The following is a 20,321-nucleotide window of genomic DNA, read 5'->3' as shown; positions in this document are numbered from 1 at the left end:
AGATTATAAATGCTTTAAAAGACATTTGTAATGAGTTGAAGAGGATGAATGATGGTCCTGGTGGCACAAGTTGCTGCCAGGTCTAAACTCTCCATTATTGTCGTTTTCTTTTTTCTTTTTAAATTCTGTGTGTCACATTCAAACGATGCTGTATAGTAGCTTCATTTGTCAGGGGGGGATTATCTCTCTGGAGGGATCTGTGTGAAAACTTTGTAGCTTGACAGTCTTGACGTCCTTTCATACATTCCCACATTGATTTCTATACGTGCCAACCTGTGCGTGAAAACAGGTGTACATTACCTTTTTTGTACATTCGCACAGTTTATATATTGTTAATTTCATAATATGTCACATTTTCAGTGGGTAGCAGGTCTGGACTGCAGACCACCCAGACTTATTTACACCAAAACAACATTAAGAAGTGGTGACAAAAAACTCTGTGGTGGACATCCACAAAAGGAAATTAGAAAGAGCTTTTCTTTGGAAATGACTTTAGTCTCTGCCAGTATCTGGGATATTATATTATAGCCAATCATGTGAATTTATTGTCTGCTGGCCCAAAACCGAAGCAGCTTGTTAGTCACATCAATTTCATGATTGATGATTGGCAGGCCAGTACCGCTAATGCTCATAGAGTCTACTCTGAAAAGGCACAAACCAGCTTAAGTGTGCGTATCATATTTTTGGCTTATTTGAGGACGTTTCTTGCTTCTTCCAGAGGAAGACCCAGCTTGTGATTACTGATAGTCCAGATTCTCTTAATCCACATTTTATCTTAAAATATTGAGCTATTTACCCCTGCAGTCTTTTACAGATGGATGAATCCCTTCCTGTTAAAATTTCTGAAAGTCTCAGCTTCTCAGAGATGCTCTTTTTTTTTTTTTTTCCTAAATGAATACCCAGACATGTTACTGACATGTTACCAGTTAATCAAATATTTTTTTTTTTTCAATCTGAAACAAACTGTTTTTGGCACTTAAAGCTATGGTAGGTAATCCTAGAGAGCTAGCAAGAGAGCTAGCAAGATTCGAAAGTGTCCCCTCCTCTAAGCTCCACCCCCCCCTCCCCATTCCGTCAGTGCTTCATCCAAAGCCGGTAGAACCGCATGCGCACACGGAGCAGGGAGCCGACAGAGGGGGGCGTAGGCAGAAAGCAGAGGCATCTGATTGGTTTTTGTAGGCGCTCCAATCCGAGATCAGCGGGACGCTGATCTCGGATTGGTCAGCTTTTTCTCAGTCCTGCAGCTGCCACAGAGGTCTGATTATTTTCGTCCCTTTTTCTAAATACATCTTGTATAGATTTCTCTCAGGACAGACGGACCATTTCACCCAGTATTACAAAATGTGTTTCTGAACAGGATTACCAACCATGCCTTTAAGTTTAAAAGTGTGGAAATATTTTACAAAATCCAATATAGTTTTGAATTTTAAAATGGCTAATATGTCGCGTTTGTACTGTTTTTAATTAAAAATAAGAATCGAGTGATTCCAACTTTTTGGGAAACTAGGGTAGGAAATCTTTTATTGCAAACCACAAACAAGTCTGATTACAAAAGAATTAGACAGTAAGTGCACTTTATTTCTTGAACCTGTCATTTGCTCTTTTTCAATGTTAACTCATTTGCATGCTAGTAGCACACATCCTCTGTAGAAGCTGCCCACAGATGAGATGAAAGGGGATTAGGAAGGGTTGCTGCTAATTCACGGTGGACAAAGAAGTTCTGGAGTGAACGTGATCGTGGTGGTGGTGTACATACAGAAGTGGAACAATGCAGAATTCATTAGGACACAGATTCAACTCCTATCCCCATCTGTGTGGGCCTCTGATTCAACCAAACCTCGGTCATATCTGTGGCGCTGTAATTTGCAGACATATTTCCCCAGACATGAACAAAACAGAAATGTTGTCAACAGTCACTTCTGACAATTGGACCTGCTTTTGTGACTGATTTGAGTGGGCAAGCCGAGGTGTTGGCAGAAACTAGATTTGCCAGCTCCAAATGTCATCTGGAGGAGCTATTTGACAAACCTTGTCTTATTTAGTCTCTCGCCTACTGTTTGGTTGGATGGCAAGACCTTGTTGACCTGTTCTATTCTTATCCTGTGGTTTGAAACAAAACTCACACCTTAAATCTGTGAAAGCTTTCTACCCACAAGGCCTCTTTCAGGGTTTTACTTTATTTAGATGTCATGAATAAAGATCAAATTTTCTGCTCCTCGGCTGACTTTTTCACAGTTTATATTTTCTTACGCATTTGTTTTTCATTGCCAGTGCATCCAGTCGGGTGGTCTCAGTGTTGCTGTTATTTTCTGGTAACGAGGCTGAAATAAAACTCTGGTCTTTCTCCCAGAGTCGGTCCAAGTGAAAAGTAACAATCACCTCAAATGACTGCTTTCCCATGAATTCTTGCATTCAAAGCCAAAGCAGTCACTTTTCAGATTTTTACATGAAATGAAAGTAATAATAAGCTGTGCCATTTTGTTCCACGGTGGGCTGTGATTTACTACGGCTGCATTGCTGCAAATTTTCATGCAAGATGAAGGATGAAGAGACTGAGCTCTGCATGGCAAAACGGTGTGCAAGAATTTTTTAATGGATGTTCAGCTTTTACTCTTATTCTGCTGTGCATACAGCCTCAAATATCTGTGCAAATTGTTGATAACAGTATCATCCAATGCACATATATAGTGTTTCTGCTCCAGTTTTTTGTTTTAAATAGAGACTGTTATAATTCTGTCCATCCATGAGAGAAACCAATGAATCTCCTCATGGCTTTAGTTCTGTTTTGAAGCCATTCTAAGCCCATCAACCACACCAGCTGCTCTTCATACGCAGTAGCCCCAGGCAGACACTCTTATCTAACTCTGCTGCTCAGACATACTGAGTTATTACAAGACTTCAGGAGGCTTCTGCTAAAGTAACATGTAGTTGAGCATTTAATAAAAAAAAAAAAAAATAAATAAAAAAAAAAATGTAGTCGAGATGCACACATTCTAAAGAGTTACAGGAGACTTTTGTTAGTTTATTGTTTAGCACTTCCCTTTAAGTTGCTCAGTCAACTCATTTGGGTATTATAGGGTTTGCTAAATCAGACAGCATGAACTGACAGCGCAGAGGAAAACGGTACTTACTTACTTAAAGGGGAACTCCGGGGCATTTGAAGCGCAATCCCATTGCTAGAGGTTGTCAAATACTGACAGTAGGACACAGACTGGTGCAAATCGGCGCTCCCTGTGCGGCGATTGCGCTGTTTGCGCGCGCATGTGAAAGCCCAAAAGAGTCAATGGACGATAATCCCATATACAAAACAATTATCTTCTCTAGAAAAACTGCGTTCAAGTATTTAAAACATTACAACAATACATGCCCAGTAATATTGTTGTAATGTTTTAAATACTTGAACGCAGTTGCATACCGACAACAGGTAAGTGACATGCTGTTTATAAAGTTGTTTTGTAACGTCCCCATGCCAGTAATGTGAGAACCATGCATATGGTTTTGATGGTAAGGCTTGTGACTTTATTGTCGGATGGTTTATAAAGTGGTGTGACGTTTCTGCAGTGTGCAAGTTGTTGTTTTACGTGGAAGGTTTAGCACTTGCCCTTTGGCCACCACGTATTTGGATAGCATGACAGGCTGCGCAAACAGCGCAATCGCCGCACAGGGAGCGCCGATTTGCACCAGTCTGTGTCCTGTCAATATTTGACAACCTCTAGCAATGGGATTGCGCTTCAAATACCCCGGAGTTCCCCTTTAAGCCATCTTTAGGCTGGAGCTGGGTCTATCTGATAGCAGAGGCATGGCAAGAATTATGGGCATTTTATAATTTGAGTTTGAAAAGCTTTTGGGAAAGATTCACACCTCTTTGACTCGATTTGACGCTCAGTTTGGAGACTCGGAGAAATTCTTACAAGGAGCTAAGCTACGAAGACGAGGGTCACAGAACAGGGAATTTTCGCCTTCTAAAACAACTCGAGCCTCAAACAAATGCTATATGAAGTGAATCTTAAAGCACATCGCTTTTACATCACAGTCAACTATTTTCTGTACCAAAGAACGTCGGTATCGCTATGTGTCATCACATGAGCAGTGGCTGTCCAACTGATCAGTGGCAGAATATGTTGGGCTACAACTTGCATTTTGAAATTTGTGGGATTAGAGCAGTGGAATTCCTTCATTTGGTATAATCCCGAAATACCAAACTACGAGACAATGAAAATGAGTCAAAAACCTGTCTAACAAGTCTAACTGTTGATCAGCGACTTCTTCCAACGCTACTTAATAAAGACCCTAGCAATCCACAAAATGGGGGAATAGAATTTTTTGTCCTTTTGTCTTGTTTGTATATTTCAAGAGATGCAGGATGTCATTATTTAGTACTGCACATTACCAAAGGAGGTTTCAGTTTATTTGACAGAGACACAAAGTTGCAACTGTAAATTTGGAGTTGTGGGAGGCCATGAAGTTCAGGGGCAGTTACCAGCTTTGCTCTGCTGCTCATCGAGCCTTTGTTCTACCTCAAGTAACATTTGGTAAAAGGATTTCATCGAGTCACACACCCACTCACTCATGCACCACTGGTGTAGAAGCTCCAAGGCAGTCAGTGTATTCCCCAAAGACACTTAAAATATGGGACTGAGCAGTGGACAACCTGCTCTTACCTGCACAGTCGTCCCACATGTACACTGGAAGCCAGGTGGTTAACTGTCAACCATCTGATTCTGGCTGGAGACTTTAGATGCAAACTACCCACATGTTCTTTCCAGCTACATCTTGTCACCTGTCAATGTGGCACAGCAGAGGGAGGGAGTAACATATTGGAGCTTCATGCTTTCTAATCCCACCATCCGCTGTGCAGCTGTCATGACCAACCTGTAAAAGCCAACAGAGAGAAGCCATTGTTAGCTTCCCTGTGCTTGGGTGAGAGTTTGTCCGTGCCCCATTAAAAGACTTCTGATTGCTTATCATTATGAAATGACTGCATTCTCTATCATTCAGTGTTGGCAAACGGCATAAAAACTTGCCTGAGTGGAATATTTATGATGAGCTCTGTTGTACAGAACTTAACAGAAATGTCATTTATTTGTTGTTGTGCTGCTGTTTCATGTGTTGGAGTGTGATCTAATCTGTCAATTTCCCCCAAAAGATCCCAATCTAATGAAAATATAAGCCATAATTGTCAGGCAAACGAGGGAATACAGGGAGAAAAAGAGATGCTGCAAGACCTCTAAGAATTTAATTTCAGCTTCGACCCAGACCAGAGACACCAGATGATTTTAAATGCCTCAATCTCAATGCAAATGCGCACTTCTGCCAATGTTGATTACCTGCCGTTAGCAGCTTTCTAAGAGTGACCTTCCCTCATCATGTCACGACTCTATTTGCCCCTTTAAGCTTCCTGTCAAACATTGAACTCTTTTTCCTCTTGAAGCTCTGGTCTATTTGTTTGAGCAGGATTGAGAGGCAGCAGGCATACAAATGGGAGCCTCTGAGAAGATTTATGAAAAACTAAATTGTCTGTGTGTTCCACCGGATGGATGATGGACATGTTGGTGTCATATGTCACAAACAAAGATGAAAAGCTAGTATTTAGATTAGGTGTAGACTCCTCATTTATATCATACAGCTCCAGGTACCTCGGCTCAGTTTGCCGATGCATATGTTGCAGCAGCACTTCTAAATGGCCAGCAGGTGTAGCACTGAGGTCTGTGTATGAAGAGGCAGGATGCAGAAGGGGAGTGGAGGGAGGAATGGGAGCAGCAGTCGGTGGGATTAATCGAACTGTATCATTTAACCATCCTTCTCTCAAGGGGGAATCCCACATTTAACTCGGTGTTTGACCTTTTAGCATCACTATGTAGCTTTTAAACTGTAAGAATCGCTGCGTATGCGTTATCCCCACAAGCAGTAGAATATTGCCTATATTTTAGCATCACACAGAGAAAATTCCTGAGCAGCTCCAGAATCTTTCTCCTTCTGCCTTAGCATGTCTTTGCATGCTCTACATTACACACTGCAGCTCACCCACACACCGTTGTGTGGTGGTGTTGTTGTCCTGAGCAGCAACAAGACAAAAGTGGGGAGAGTCGAAGCAGCACATTCACAACATATTAAAAACAGAGCTCTGCCGCTGCTGTCATTTTATTGTCTGCAGGGAAAATTGCTTTTTCATAAATCACTTTCAAACCATGCTGTCTGCCATTGAAGCGATTACAAATACGACACGCAGCAGAACTTTCAAAAACAGTTGTTTGGTGGTCCTGAGAATGTGAATATGGTTTGGTAATTTATTTTTTTCTGCTTGATCTGGCTTACTTGCCCACAGTATTTCATCAAATCATCTGCTCTTACCCAGACATCCTCTAAAACAAACCAGGGAAAATAAAAGGCCATGAATTATGTTCACCTTTATTTGTCTCTTTCTGATTTTAATAAAGGTTGACACGCTATTTCAGTCTCTTCCTTGTAATGGATTGGAGCGGGACGGTGAAAGAGGTCTTAGCCGGTTCAAACTGGTCATAGCCCTTGTAATGAAGCTGCGTGACAGTTGGCCTGTGTAGAATGACTTCTGTTTCCCCAGAGGGACATGCCACAACCAAAACACACAATTCCCCACATGGAATTATCACAAACTGTATGTGGGTCAGGTTGGTGTAATTGTAGAGAAAGCACATGAAAGCCAACTTACCCTGAGTAGTTTGGAATGTAGGGAGAACCTGCATAAGCCCACAACTTGTTGGCCCCAGATATGTAGTCATGTACCCGAGTAGGTAAAATTACCTGAAAAAGATGAGGTAAGCAGCAGCAGCTGCAGCAGCATTCACATATGTGAATGTGTTGCTTAGGTTCAGCTTCATAGGAGAGAGCCTTACAAAAGGATGTTGGGGACGACAGATATATACGTGTTGAGTAAAAGTAGTACAAGTAAAAGTGATGCTTTTGTTTGATTACTCAAGCGTTAGGCTCTTCAGATGTACTTCAGAATACTCAAATAATTGATTGATCCCTGAAGGGAAATTATAGTGCTGCAATAATTATTATAGATGGATAACAAAATTGGATAAAATGAAAATAAGAAAAGAGAAGTGTGCTCGAAATCTTCAGAGATCGCAAAATGGAGAACTTATAAAACGCTGTTCTAGTCTAGTTGACCAATCAAAGCGCTTTTGAAACCACATTCACCCATTTTCACACACACTCAAACAGCATGTCTTAGTCTATACAGCTTTCTGTTCCAGGTGCTGTACCGTGCTTATTTTCCTCTATCACACACATTAACACACTGATGGATGAACCGGAGGGAACATTTGGTTCTGTGTCTTACCCAAGGACTCCTCGACATGTGGTCCAGGGAAGCCGGGAATGAAATTGCCTACTTTCTGTACAACAGACGACTGCTCTTCCTCTTGAGCCCCTTAGCTAACAGATGGTTAACGGTTAATTACATGTTTTTCTGACGTTTGGCAGCAGTTAATCCTCCGATGGAAAACAATTGATTGCATGTTAACATGATTCAACCAAACTTTGTCACTTCCTGGTTGGGTTTAGGCACAAACATCACTTAGTTATAAGACTGCTAGGTCAGGATTAGATCTAATGATATTAGATATATTAGATAGGCTAAAATGCATGATTTTCTATTTGGGAAGAGGTCAGTGTCTTTGATGGGAGGTGGTGCCCTTATAATTATGTAATCTTTTAAAAATATATATTTATCACAACCTTCATTTAACCAGGAAAAGTCTCACTGAGATTAAAGAGCTGCGCAAGAATATTTGTTGTGCCCCGTCTGCTGCTATAGGCATGGCTATCCTGTGGCTTTTTCTTTTTTTTTTCTTTTAAACAGAGCCAAAAATCGTAAAAGTAGATATAATTTATTTATTTATTTATTTATTTTTTATTGTATTATGTTTTTCCAGTTGGTTGCAATCTGTAACTTTGCCCCTTGATGTCTCTAAATCCAACATTTAGAACAGAGCAGAATGCAGCAGACGTCCAATGCTTCATATGTCAGTTTTTAAATTAAATTTTTGATTCATCTTCTGCCTAGACTATCTTACTGTTGGAATATTGATAAGCTTTTGATGGATACAAAACATAAAGAGAGATGATAATTGAATTTCATAAGATGCTCTTTCCCAACACAACTTGAATATTCAAGTTTGTTGCCTCTTAATCGATTTGATTTGGGCTCCTGGGTAATGTTATATTTAGTCATATGGGAACATTGGACCTTTTGTATATTTGTGAAATTTGAAAGCTGCATTCAGCCATGTGTTATGTATCGTAAATGTAGTTAAGAGAGATGAAGACCTTTAAGACTCTATATTTGTCCACAAGATGATTGAAAACTTATCTTTGACTGATCACACCACTGTGCGGTAGCTAGTGATACAGATATCACCAACTTCCCTGGCAGCACAGAAGGCAAAGGCATTGATCTAGATTAATAAATAATCTATCGCAGGGCAGGAGAGAAACTTTGTTACCAGCAACCTTAAGTGGTTTCTGCATTGCCTTGTGCAATTCTCACCTTGTGAGCCGGGTCCTGACACTTCCCTTATTGATATCAGTGTGATTTATGAAACTCTGCTCCCCTGACCATCCTCAAACTTGAGAGTATGATTCATCCCTGTCTGATGCTGCAGGGTGTCTGCGGCTCGGAAGATAAGGGAGGAGGCTCTGACGGACTTCTTTTTCAGTGTGAATTTTTTTATTTCTTGACTTTAGACATGCCCCTCTGCAGGGTGATTTTGGTTAACTGCCCACCACCCTCTGCACCTTACTCTTTCTCCCTGAACTCTGAAAGCAAATGGAAAGAAATCAATGGGTTGTAGACGAGTCAACTCAACGATACTGCTGTTACAAGATAAATACTCTGAAAGAATGCTTCTCTGTGCCACTGTTCTTATTTGATTAAGGTCTGATGTTTATGTTTCCTGGTCAGGCAGACGGATTGTGTTGTAATTGGCTGAAGAAACTTGCGTCCCTCGGGGCAGTGACCATTTGTCTTCTGGTCTGTTGATGCTTCACCGTGCTTTAGCTCTACTGATTTCCACTCTTGCTACAGCAAAATCGAGGCATATTTCTTTCACGGGTGAGTCCTAATTACCCATTTTAAGGCCGATCCTTATTATATCTTTAAGGAGGAAAGAGATTTTACCCTAAAATTTCCTAAATCGTTCACATCTCTGAAAGGTTTAGTTTCACAGCAGCTGTGTCTTCAAAATAAATACAATTTTCTCTTTTTCAATTTAAACCCTCTGCTAACTTTGTGCCTGCTGTAACGTCTTTGTTAGAGGTAATCATAGTAAAAGCACTCCCCTGGGAAATGTGTGTCCTCTCTAATTCTACGGTTGTCTGTGTGGTTTCCTCTTAGATGAGTTTTAATTTGGAGGCTGGGGTAACATGAGATAAATCCTATTGGATGCCCTGTGACACCGGCCTTTACCATCACTGGCCCCATTAAAGGATACTTTATTGATTGAAAATAAGCTTCGTAATTAAGGGAGGGTCACGGCGGATCTCAGTCAAGGCTTGGACTCGGAGGGGGACATCTGCACGTGCTGCTTGATGGATTTCTTTTATGTTTAAAAACTTAGATGGGGCTTAGCGATTTAAAGATTAAATTAATTGCAACTGAAGGTTGCAGTTTGAGAGAGTTAATCCTCTAATAATGATAACTCTGGTCTCTCAACATTATGCCATGACAAAGCAATTCTTTAAGCAAGGCTTACAGCTAAGCCTACGTATTTATTTACTAATGTGTGAGTAGGTTTTCAGCCTTTTACAAAGGTGCCTCTCAAGCTCAAAAGGCACATTTTGAGACCCACTTTGGAGAATGTTAAAACTGCATTTTTACAGCCATGTATTAAACTGTGTCTTTCTATATTTTTTTTTTTACGTGAACAAACGAGTGTCCTGTTTAGGGTGAGCAGCTGAGAGCCGAAAGCTGCTCATGCAAGGCCGGTGGATGTGCCTTTAAGTGTAATGCAGGAGCAGCATTATGTCCAGGCTGTGGAAGATCCTGAGATGGGCTGCATCCGCTTACGCACATTATCTGTGAGTGCATGCTGAATCTTGGCTTCCGTTCACCAAGGCCGGTACACAGGGTCAGAAAGAGTGGGAATGAGAGAGTGTGAATGCTTCCACCCTCAGATGAAACATTAGTTCAGCTGTGTAGATGGGCTCATTTTTCTGTGTGTCTCTGGCAGCTTGCAAGTCGTGCAAGTATGTGCGCGCATATTTGCCTATTCAGTGTCCTATCCTCAATGATTTCAAACATTGATTTCCTCTTCTTGAAACAGACAGTAGCATCTGTCCCTATTTTCTGCTCTAGCAGCGAGTAAACTGCTAAAGTCTAGCCTGTTTTGGTCACTGCTGAAACACATTGATTTGACTAAATGTGACGTCTTCTGCATCTCATCTATTCTACACAGACTTACAGTGGGTTTTTACTGAGTCATGCCTTTTTAAGATGTTAAGTTAGTGTTATCAAGCATGCTCTCTGGCCAAACCAGTCAAAATATGGCTGTTAGCTCCTCATATTATATGCTGGGGTGAGATAACGGTGAGTTGCATGGATACGTGCAAAGATGTCCCTGTACATCCTTGGCCGTGTCCCTGGATGGATGCAAATAGATCTGACCTGTTGCCACCTGACACTCTTTTTATGGCTGTCTACATCTTGTGACGAGAAAGGACATGATCTTTACCAGCTAGATGTTTTATAGACATGGGAACGAATGTTCTGTGTGATAAAACCAACCCTCATCACTGGACTGGTGACTGTCAGTGTCCTTTTAAGGGAGATGTACTTAATCACAATCCTGAGCAAAAGTCTTTAGCTGCTTCTCAGGAGCCAGACTTTCTTGTGATCTTTTAAAGGCAGATTTTGTACCTTTTTTTTTTTTAAAATGTCACCACAATTCGGCAGAGTTTTACCAGATGTTTCCATTCCTATCCAAGATTAATTTATTAATTTTTGGGGAAAAAAACAACAATTTCCTCAGCTCTGAATTTTAACTGAAAAATTATCAAGAAAATAAGTCAACTGACAATAAGACGAGCATACAATGATTTTTATCTTAAGGCTGTTAATGTGCAGGCTGGTTGTGATATCACCGCTCAGGTTTTAGATCCGCGTATATCCACATAACGGGACATCAGCCGATGCCCCTATATATGGATATACGCGGATCTAAATAGCGAGTAGATGAATGAATTTTATGCCAGAAATAAGGTCCAGGTTTAAAAAACCCGAAATTGTCCTTTAAGCACAATTATGCAATCATACAGCATATGGGCTCTGCCTTACCTGGTAAAAAAGGCGTCCCGCGTTAATTCGCCGCTGTTCCACCTTGGTAACTCACACATGCCAAACAGAGCAGACTCAGCACAGCATTAAAACAGATAAAACAGATAAAAGTTATAGCTACAACACAAGATGCATCCACAACTTAACCAATGCAAGCTTTTCACTTAACAGTCCACAGGAGAAATTGGCAGTTCTGGATCAGATATTTCGGCGTTTTGTTAATCATTTTACATCATTTGCTGCTGAACGTTTCTTTGTGGGAGGTGGTGGCGAAGCGAAGAACTACCCCTATTGTTGTAATTACTGTTTCTCCAGTCTTTGCTCTGTTAGCCGGCATCTTTCTTTACGCCTTTGAACACTGTCCTATGAACCATTCGGTGAATGAAAAAAGGTAACCTAACTAAAGGGGTGAACCAGCGTGGTGTCTACACATAACAGACAGCTGAGCAAATAACCGATTTTAAATTGTATCTTTAGGCGCTTTGTTGCAGATTCATATATATAGTTCCCATTTCTTCATTTTCATCCTTGAAAAATGACAAAGATAACAGTTTGACAGACATAATATGGTATTTTTACTTCAACAAGGTGAAGAGTTATTGGCCTTGAAGGATATTTCAAAGCTCTTCATCATCCAAAGAGGAGCTTTCCATATCCTCCAAGAACTATTCTTAAAGACTGTTTAAAGAGATTAAAAGAAAGCTTGCCGAAGAGGGTTCAGGCTGTGTTAAAGAATAAAAGTGGTCAGAGCAAATATTGACTTCCTGAATCATTGGAATTGTACAGACTCTGTTTTTACCTTATTTGCTGTATTTTTTTCTTTTTTTTTTTTTTTTTTCTGGGAATTTCTAAAGAAATGGAGAGTGGCTTGAGACTTGCACAGAACTGTATTTCTTGTTGGTACTGGAATAACAATGTGACGCTTGGATGGTAAAATTCTAGATTATTCCAGTCAGCCCACACTAAGAGGTAGCTATTCGTGGTGTGTGTCACTGCTCAGCCACCTTGAACTCACAGTGTTGTCTTTGATGTGCCTAATGCTTTTCTTATTTCCCTCCGGTAGATGTAAAGATCACTTCTGTCACTGAACAATACCAAAAGGAAGTTGGAATGATTGACATGATAAAGGCTTTTTGCTGGTTCTTTCTCACAGCTGAGAAAGCCTGGCTCACCCAGCTGGGGTTAATCGAGAGCTCAAATCTTTGTGGCAAGCTATAATGTCATACAGTCTACAGTACTGTTTCCAAAAAAAAAAAAGCTGGCACACTGTAGAATGTACATTAAAAACAGTTGTTTACAAGTCATTTAAAACCTTTATTTGGTTGAAAATTGTATTAAAACAACAAGCTGTTGATAATCTTTCTATTGCCGATTTTGAAGTTATTGCAGACATCAACATGTCTGGACAGCAGCATGTTTGTCAGTGTATTGACTTTTTTCTTGTTTTACCAACACTATGCAAGTGTTTGGGAACCTTGGAGGCCAGTTTTTAAAATGAAATGTTTCTTCCATATTTGCATGATATAGGATTTGTGCTGCTTAAAGGGGAACTCCGGGGCATTTGAAGCGTGTTTCCATTGCTAGAGGTTGTCAAATACTGATAGTAGGACACAGAGAGGTCCAGATCTGTGCTCCCTGTGTGAAGATCGCTCTGTCCGCACAGCATGTCATGCGAGGCTAATACGTGGTGGCTAGGGGCAAGCGCTAACCCTTCCACGTAAAACAACAACTTGCACACTGCAGAAACGTCACACCACTTTATAACCCATCCGACAATAAAGTCACAAGCCTTACCATCAAAACCATATGCATGGTTCTCACATTACTGGCATGGGGACGTTACAAAACAACTTTATAAACAGCATGTCACTCACCGGCTGGTTGTAGGCTCGCGCATGTGAAAGCCCAAAAGAGTCGATGGAGAATAATCCCATATACAAAACAATTATATTCTCTAGAAAAACTGCGTTCAAGTATTTAAAACATTATAACAATACATGCCCAGTAATATTCTTGTAATGTTTTAAATACTTGAACGTAGTTTTTCTAGAGAATATAATTGTTTTGTATATGGGATTATTCTCCATCGACTCTTTTGGGCTTTCACATGCGCGAGCCTACAACCAGCCGGTGAGTGACATGCTGTTTATAAAGTTGTTTTGTAACGTCCCCATGCCAGTAATGTGAGAACCATGCATATGGTTTTGATGGTAAGGCTTGTGACTTTATTGTCGGATGGGTTATAAAGTGGTGTGACGTTTCTGCAGTGTGCAAGTTGTTGTTTTACGTGGAAGGGTTAGCGCTTGCCCCTTAGCCACCACGTATTAGCCTTGCATGACATGCTGTGCGGACAGAGCGATCTCCACACAGGGAGCACAGATCTGGACCTCTCTGTGTCGTACTATCAGTATTTGACAACCCCTAGCAATGGAAACACGCTTCAAATGCCCCGGAGTTCCCCTTTAACGGTTCAGGGCTATATAATGTACCATATGTTCTCGGTGGGGGGGTGGTTCTGGACCTCAGGTAGGACAGTTTGGCACCAGCACTCTGTTACCCCAGAGTTAGGCTGTTGTCAGATAAGCAGAATGTGGTTTGGCATTGGGCCCTGCGATGGACTGGTGACACGAACAGGGTGAACCCTTTTTCCCAGTGACAGCTGGGATAGGCCCCAACTCCCCTGCAACCCTGAATTGGATGAAGCAGGTATAGAAAATGAATGGATGGATAGAGGGTCTGGTATTGTCTTGCTGAAATAAGCAAAGCAGTGCTGCCAGAGGGCCTGAACATATTGACCATTCAGTATTCATTTTTGACCTTGAATGTATTATGAAGTTATTCTTCAATTGTTGAACAGCTTGTTCTTGAATTCCCTCACAGATACGGGAACCCTTTCTATTTTCCCTTCTGAATTACTTTTTTTTTTTTTAAATCTAATTATGGGGCTAAACTGTTGCCAATTAACCTAATCTTATTTTATGAGAGGATATTTTGTAAAACTCTGCAAATCCCTGCAAACCTTTTTAATTTATATTTTACACGCCATCCCACTTTTTTAGGAAAGAGTTGAGAGATTTTTGTAAAAGGTTTGATAAAGAATAAGAGAGAAAACAAAGGCATTATGAGGATTCTCGGGAACAAGCAGCTCATCTTTACTAGAAGTGCTTCAAACTCCATTATTAACACGGAAATTGTAACTTTCAATTATTTATTTCAGTCGTCATACATTTGCTCTCATACCAGCAATATCACAAATTTAGATTGAAATTAATCTTTAGCTTTGCAGAGTGACATTTCTTGAGCAAACATTTGTTATGTTGCTGTATAATATCAATCTGAAATGATATTTTGTGCCCTCAGTTGGCTATGTAATTCAGCACACAGAAGCAAAAAAACTTCTTAATAACATCCTTTGAGGTTATTTTTGTCTATAAAAGTAAACACAATTCCTCAGTTCCTCAGACCGTGATTTCATGTCCTAATGACATGAAATTGCAGAAAGCTGCAGGATACAGATGTTGCAGTGGAGGATACAGATTAGAAAGATTCAGAGAAGAACGGCACTTGTTTTATGTGCTTATGGCATGTCACATCATAATGAATTTTTTTGTCTTTTGTTTTGAGGATCTTGTCATAGAGCATGGCTGCACAGAAAAAAATCATTATTTTTCATGAGCAGTGGATTTGTTAGCCCCCATGATGCAAACTGAGCTCATTGAGCTAAGCTTTCGTTAACAGATACAACGCTCAAAATGCCATATATCAAATTTGCATTGCTTCCCAACTATACGTGTGACATTTACTGACACTGTTATTGACCTGAAATAACTCACACTTGCAGTCAAATGTCCAGTCACAGTTGTTCAATATTTGTTAAATTCGACAGAAATTTCACACACCATATAAGAAGAAATTGTTATTTATTTTATTTTGTGCTGCACGTGTTGTTCTACTCAGAATTTCCTATATTGAGACATCATATTTTGAAGGGTATGATCGGATAAGTCGGGTAATGCCAGGTTGAGCCTTCTCATTCTCATTATGAGTCCGATCAGACACATGTTTGTTTCAGAAACAAAGCGAGCATCTGGTGCATGAATGATTTTATCTCATGAAGAGGCTGGAATGTCAGAATACATCTTCTCCCTGCTGTTTGGTGTGACTTAATCTCCTGCAGGTCTGCAAAATGTCAGGTGACGATTGCTTGAACCTTCAGTTCTTCAGTCTGCCAGGATGTTGGGCCGCTTTACTTTTTATGCTTAAAGAGAGTATAAACAGTAAGTTTATTTTACTTTTTGTCTTGGAAAGGCCAGGCAACGCAGTCCGAGCTGACTAATTCAATAATGAAAAATAGTTAAAGTCGTATGTAGAAATGTGCAGATATCTGAAGAGATTTGAACCTGGTTATGGTCTCCTCTTGCTCTCTGTTCCCCTTAAACTCTTCCTGGTTTATTTGTTGATGTTCAGATCAGCTGATTTCTTCTCCTCTTTTTTTTCTTTTGCACTTGAGTGAAACTCAATATTGGGAGCTAACAGGATTGCACTCAGTTTTCAGTCATGTTGAGACTCAAAAGTCTTTGAAAGCTCAGCCAGATCGAATGATGAAAGCAAACATGTTTTACAGGAATTGGCCTGATTTGTGATTATTTATGGATTCCAAGGTTGAACTTTATCGTAATTCTGTATAATCTGCAATACATAGCGTCTTGGGCCGACCGCCAGCTTTGATCCAATTTGCAAACATGGCTTAAATGGTATCACGATTTATTTATCTGTAGACAGTTGTATCTCTGAGTTCCCTCCCACCAGCAGCAGCGATATCATGTGTTGCTTCACTGTCATTGCCATGTACTCGGTGTCCCTCTGGGTGTTGCTAGTACTAAGATCCTGGAAGTCTTTACACCCCTTTTCTGGGTCAACGGGGGATTGGTGAAGGTGGTGGGGAGGAAGGGCTTTTTGAGAGCTTTTTCATGTTCTCTTTTATCTATTTATTTTCTGTTTGGATTCACAGCCGGCTTCTCAGCTGGAGCTCGTCTGTGGGGCTTTGCTGAGTCACTTCCATATAATGTAGAACATCTGCTGCCATGCTTTTTACTACCAGGACTCACATTAGAGATCCGTGTGCCTCGTTGGGGAGGTTTGGAGGGACGGAGGTTGAGGCAGTCGAAAAGAAGGGAATTATTGGGATCGAGCAGGCTATAGTAATGAAATGAAGGTGCTCTTGTGTTTTTAGCCAGGTGCACCAACATATAGCGCAGGTATTTTCAACAGCAGATTTCTTAGTTTAAGTAAAAGACTTTCCTGATGCAATGAAAGACATGCTCTGGAGAGAAACAAGTTGTAAGAATAAGTTGTTAGAATCCGTTTTTTAAGGGGAATATGGGCCTCATAAAGGTCCTTTTCCATTTAATGGATTTCTTGTCTATAACCCAGTTACTGTGGTACCTTGTGCTAAGTACTTTTTTACTACGACCCCAGCTAAATAAGCTCTTTTGCTCACATACTTCACACTGAAAAGATGTCAAACACTTATGTATTCAAACCTGGTTTCAAACTTGCATGATTCAATGATCTACACACACACACACCCACACACCCACACCCACACACACACACGCACGCACACACACACACACACACACAAGAATGCAGCTTCACACAATGTTGCTGTAATAACCAGCCGAGAGGATGCTATGGACTCAAATTGGAGTCACATTTTCACCTTTTAAATTAGTGTTCACGAATGATTGCAGAGGTTTAAACTGTAAATTAGGCTTCGTCACCTATTGCCTGAGCAATTTCAGAAGAAAAACAGAAGTACTTGTGAGAATAATTGTTAACAGATACAAAGCAGAAAACTAATACAGTGTTTAAAATTGCTACACTGTAGTATGTTCTCAGATTTTTGACCCTGTCTTTATACCTTAAACAGTTGTGAAGATGACAGCTCAGTCACAAATCAGACTATTCAAAATGTCCAATTAGAAAGCAGATGGTCTTGTAGCCAGTCTTTCAGTTACACTGAAGGTCCTGCGAACAAAGGGTTTTTATGTATCCTAATCGTTGAATTAGTTTCAGATTAATGTGCTTACATTTTTATTCCTTTATGTGAATCTGAGTGTTTTTATTCATTCTCTAATAAAGCAGAAACTTTTTCACCTTTTTCTCCTCATTTCAATATTTTCGGGGGAACAAGTCTTAATTTTTTCATCCTGGTTTATCTCAACAATCAATCTAATTACTTCACATTTCATTCTTCAGATTTCATTTAAAGGACAACTCGACTGCGCTTTGAAAATACATCGAAAGCCAGAGATGTTTTTTTTGCTCCAAGAAGTGTAGTTGTGCTCGTGCTTCCTTCTATTCTTCTCTAATTGCAAGGAAGCATTTGATCTCCCTCTTTGATGACAGAGATAAGATTTAGCATTTATGAATGGGATTTTCCCCTCTTCGTTTTTCTGATATAGAGTGCCCATTAACTCCTTTTAAAGCTTCCTTTTCCCCCTCTCCTGTCCTGAGAACTAAGCTTTGCAGTGCTGCTCTGATATAATGTAAAAATAATGCTTTTACCTTAATAATAATTCCACATACACCTTCGGAAATATTCTAATATGTATTTTCTTTCCTTTCTACAACAGATTTTTCTGTAGTTGGACGTCTGCTGCAGTCATGTTCAGGAACAGCTTAAAGATGCTGCTGACCGGGGGGAAGGCCAACCGCAAGAGTCGCAGCAGCGGTGAGTCTATCCTGCGATGCCGGCCGCAAACAATTACGCATCTGCCTGTCAGCAGCACTCAGGAGGTGTTGGCTACGTCTACGAGTTTATTTTAGGAAGCCGACACATGTAGCTTAGAAGACAGTATGTAGTTTTAAAGGAAACTTTAAAAATATAATGGCAAGAGTAGTTTTAATACTGACAGGGTCTGACTCCACAATGATGAGAGAGAACCTCTTTGCCCACACTTTTGTATTGTAGATATGTACTGGAATATCTAAAGTGCCTAAAGTTTTTCCCAGGCATTTGAAATATGCCATGCTATGACACACTAAAAATTTACTGCAGGGGTTCCAAGGTCTTTAAGCTTTCTGCCAGTCCTCCCGACGCTGTTTTGATAAATATTTCACCATTGTTTTGTCCCTGAAAGCGTGTTTCACGTCTTTGCTCTTCTATTCTTCATTCAAAGACTGCTGTTAAATGATCGTTTCCTGTCAGTAGAGCATGTTAATTTACTCGCGCAGACACTAAACTTTACTGTAGCCGGTTTGAAACAAAGAGTCTCCTGTTTGGGTGAACCTGGTTTAACATGTTTTTTAGCATGCATGGCAGGGTGTCGGTAACGCATAGAAAAGCATCTGGACACCTGCACAGTTGTACATTGTAAGACTTGAACACTTTTGAAAGAATATAAGTCCTAAACTTCTTTCACACAGGCAATTTCCTCTTTCAGAAAGATGTTTTTTTTTTTTTTTTTTATGTTATAGATAATCCCAGACAAAGCAACTCTTGGGATATCTTTGATCATTCATTTTGAAAGAGAACAGTCACTGTTGTTCGGTTCTGGTTATTGCCAGGTTATTGCCAGGGCAGAGTGAAAACTTCCACTCTCTTGACAGCCTCCTCGGGATGGAGTCTTTATTATTGTGCTTTCTACAGCTTTGTCCAGTCGTCACTTTGATTCGAGCAGTTTAAATGTTGTAAAGCTTGAAATATCCCACCTTGTTCCTTGATTTTTCAGTTTTGATTGTACGATTTATTAAAAATTAAAAAAAAAAAAAGATAAAGTTTAATTTACTGTTACAACAGAAACTGCCAATAATATAACATTCTTCTCATAGCAGACTTTTAATAAACAGAGGCTCTATAGATTATTATGCTCTAAAGACTGATAGAACTGCTTCAGTCGTTTACATGCAGCTGATACGCTTTGCATCCGTTGCTTCATTTTTATTGTGATTTTTATTTTATAAGCATACTTATAACATAACAAATGTACCTCTCCTTTGCAGCTAGCATCTTTTAGTATTTACCGTATGTGTGAAGTGCAGAGAGGACCAAACAGGGGCACATCACTGGAGAACCCTCCAGTGTAAAGCTGTCTGTTGTTGTCTTTTTGCAGGGAAGTCCTCTTCCTACAGTCTTACTACAATTTCATACTCAGACAAACGCATGCCTTTTTAATTTACACACTTGATCAGTATTGAATAGAAATCACAACTGCTTGTACAAACATGTTTAGTATAAGATGCTCCATCACTTCAAGGGCATAAGAAGGATTCTGACTTATCGTGTTTGTCAGACAGGGAGCGCTATAAACCCACGTCCCACTCCTGCTGCTGCGGGAAAAGAATTTGGCTCAAAGGAAGGAGTTGTCACCCAAAACCATGCCTGTATCGTATGGGTGCATGCACCGACTGCTAAAAAAGGTTCTTTGTTCTGATGGGAGATTGTGAGACATGATGATTGTCTGCTGTGTTTGACGCGGTTAAAAGGCAGCTTCTGACATCAGGAAAGCTGGAACTCAAAGGGAAATGGACCCGCTAATCTGAAGACGGCAGATGAGGCAGCCGTTCCTTGATCTGCACAGGACAAACTGTTTGAGCCCCAAGTTACTAAGCTGGTGAATGGCAGTTTTAAAATTGAATAACGGAGATAAGCTGCTCTGATTGTGATGAGGCTGAGTTTTACAAATCTGTATCGTGACGCACTCGGGGAAGAGGGTGTTATCTCTCCTGGAAACAACATTGTGTTGCCTGTTTTATCCTCTGGCACCGTCATTAATAGTTGAGTGAGTCTTTATCGCCAGTCTTTACAGCTCAACCACTGTCTTATTAATCAGATGCCAGTCAACATCTGAAGAGAATGTTCACTTGAGAGCACAGATAATCTCCCATCCTAAGACTCAGGCTGTTTAAACGGCAGCAGCAGTGTTTACATATCAGATACGAGTCTTTTTGGACCCACTGCAGACTCTAACTGGTATATGGATACAAGACTTTCAGCAGT

At 40.3% G+C, this 20,321-nt stretch overlaps 1 protein-coding gene across 4 annotated transcripts in view; it reads left to right on the top strand.

Moving 5' to 3' along the window:
• The window catches only part of tanc2b (tetratricopeptide repeat, ankyrin repeat and coiled-coil containing 2b), a 155,748-nt gene that overhangs the window by 27,857 nt on the left and 107,570 nt on the right, over window positions 1-20,321 (top strand). For all 4 annotated transcript variants that reach the window (XM_075457335.1, XM_075457337.1, XM_075457336.1 and 1 more), the window contains one exon: window positions 17,956-18,053. In XM_075457335.1, the coding sequence (XP_075313450.1) occupies window positions 17,987-18,053 (67 nt within the window). In that variant the 5' untranslated portion in view covers window positions 17,956-17,986. The remainder of the gene's footprint in view (window positions 1-17,955; window positions 18,054-20,321) is intronic.

This window comes from Odontesthes bonariensis, chromosome 23, assembly GCF_027942865.1.
Source record: "Odontesthes bonariensis isolate fOdoBon6 chromosome 23, fOdoBon6.hap1, whole genome shotgun sequence".
In the NCBI taxonomy this organism is placed as follows: domain Eukaryota; kingdom Metazoa; phylum Chordata; class Actinopteri; order Atheriniformes; family Atherinopsidae; genus Odontesthes; species Odontesthes bonariensis.
The sequence above is the reverse complement of the archived record's forward strand: the minus strand, read 5'-3'. Positions and strand labels throughout refer to the sequence as shown.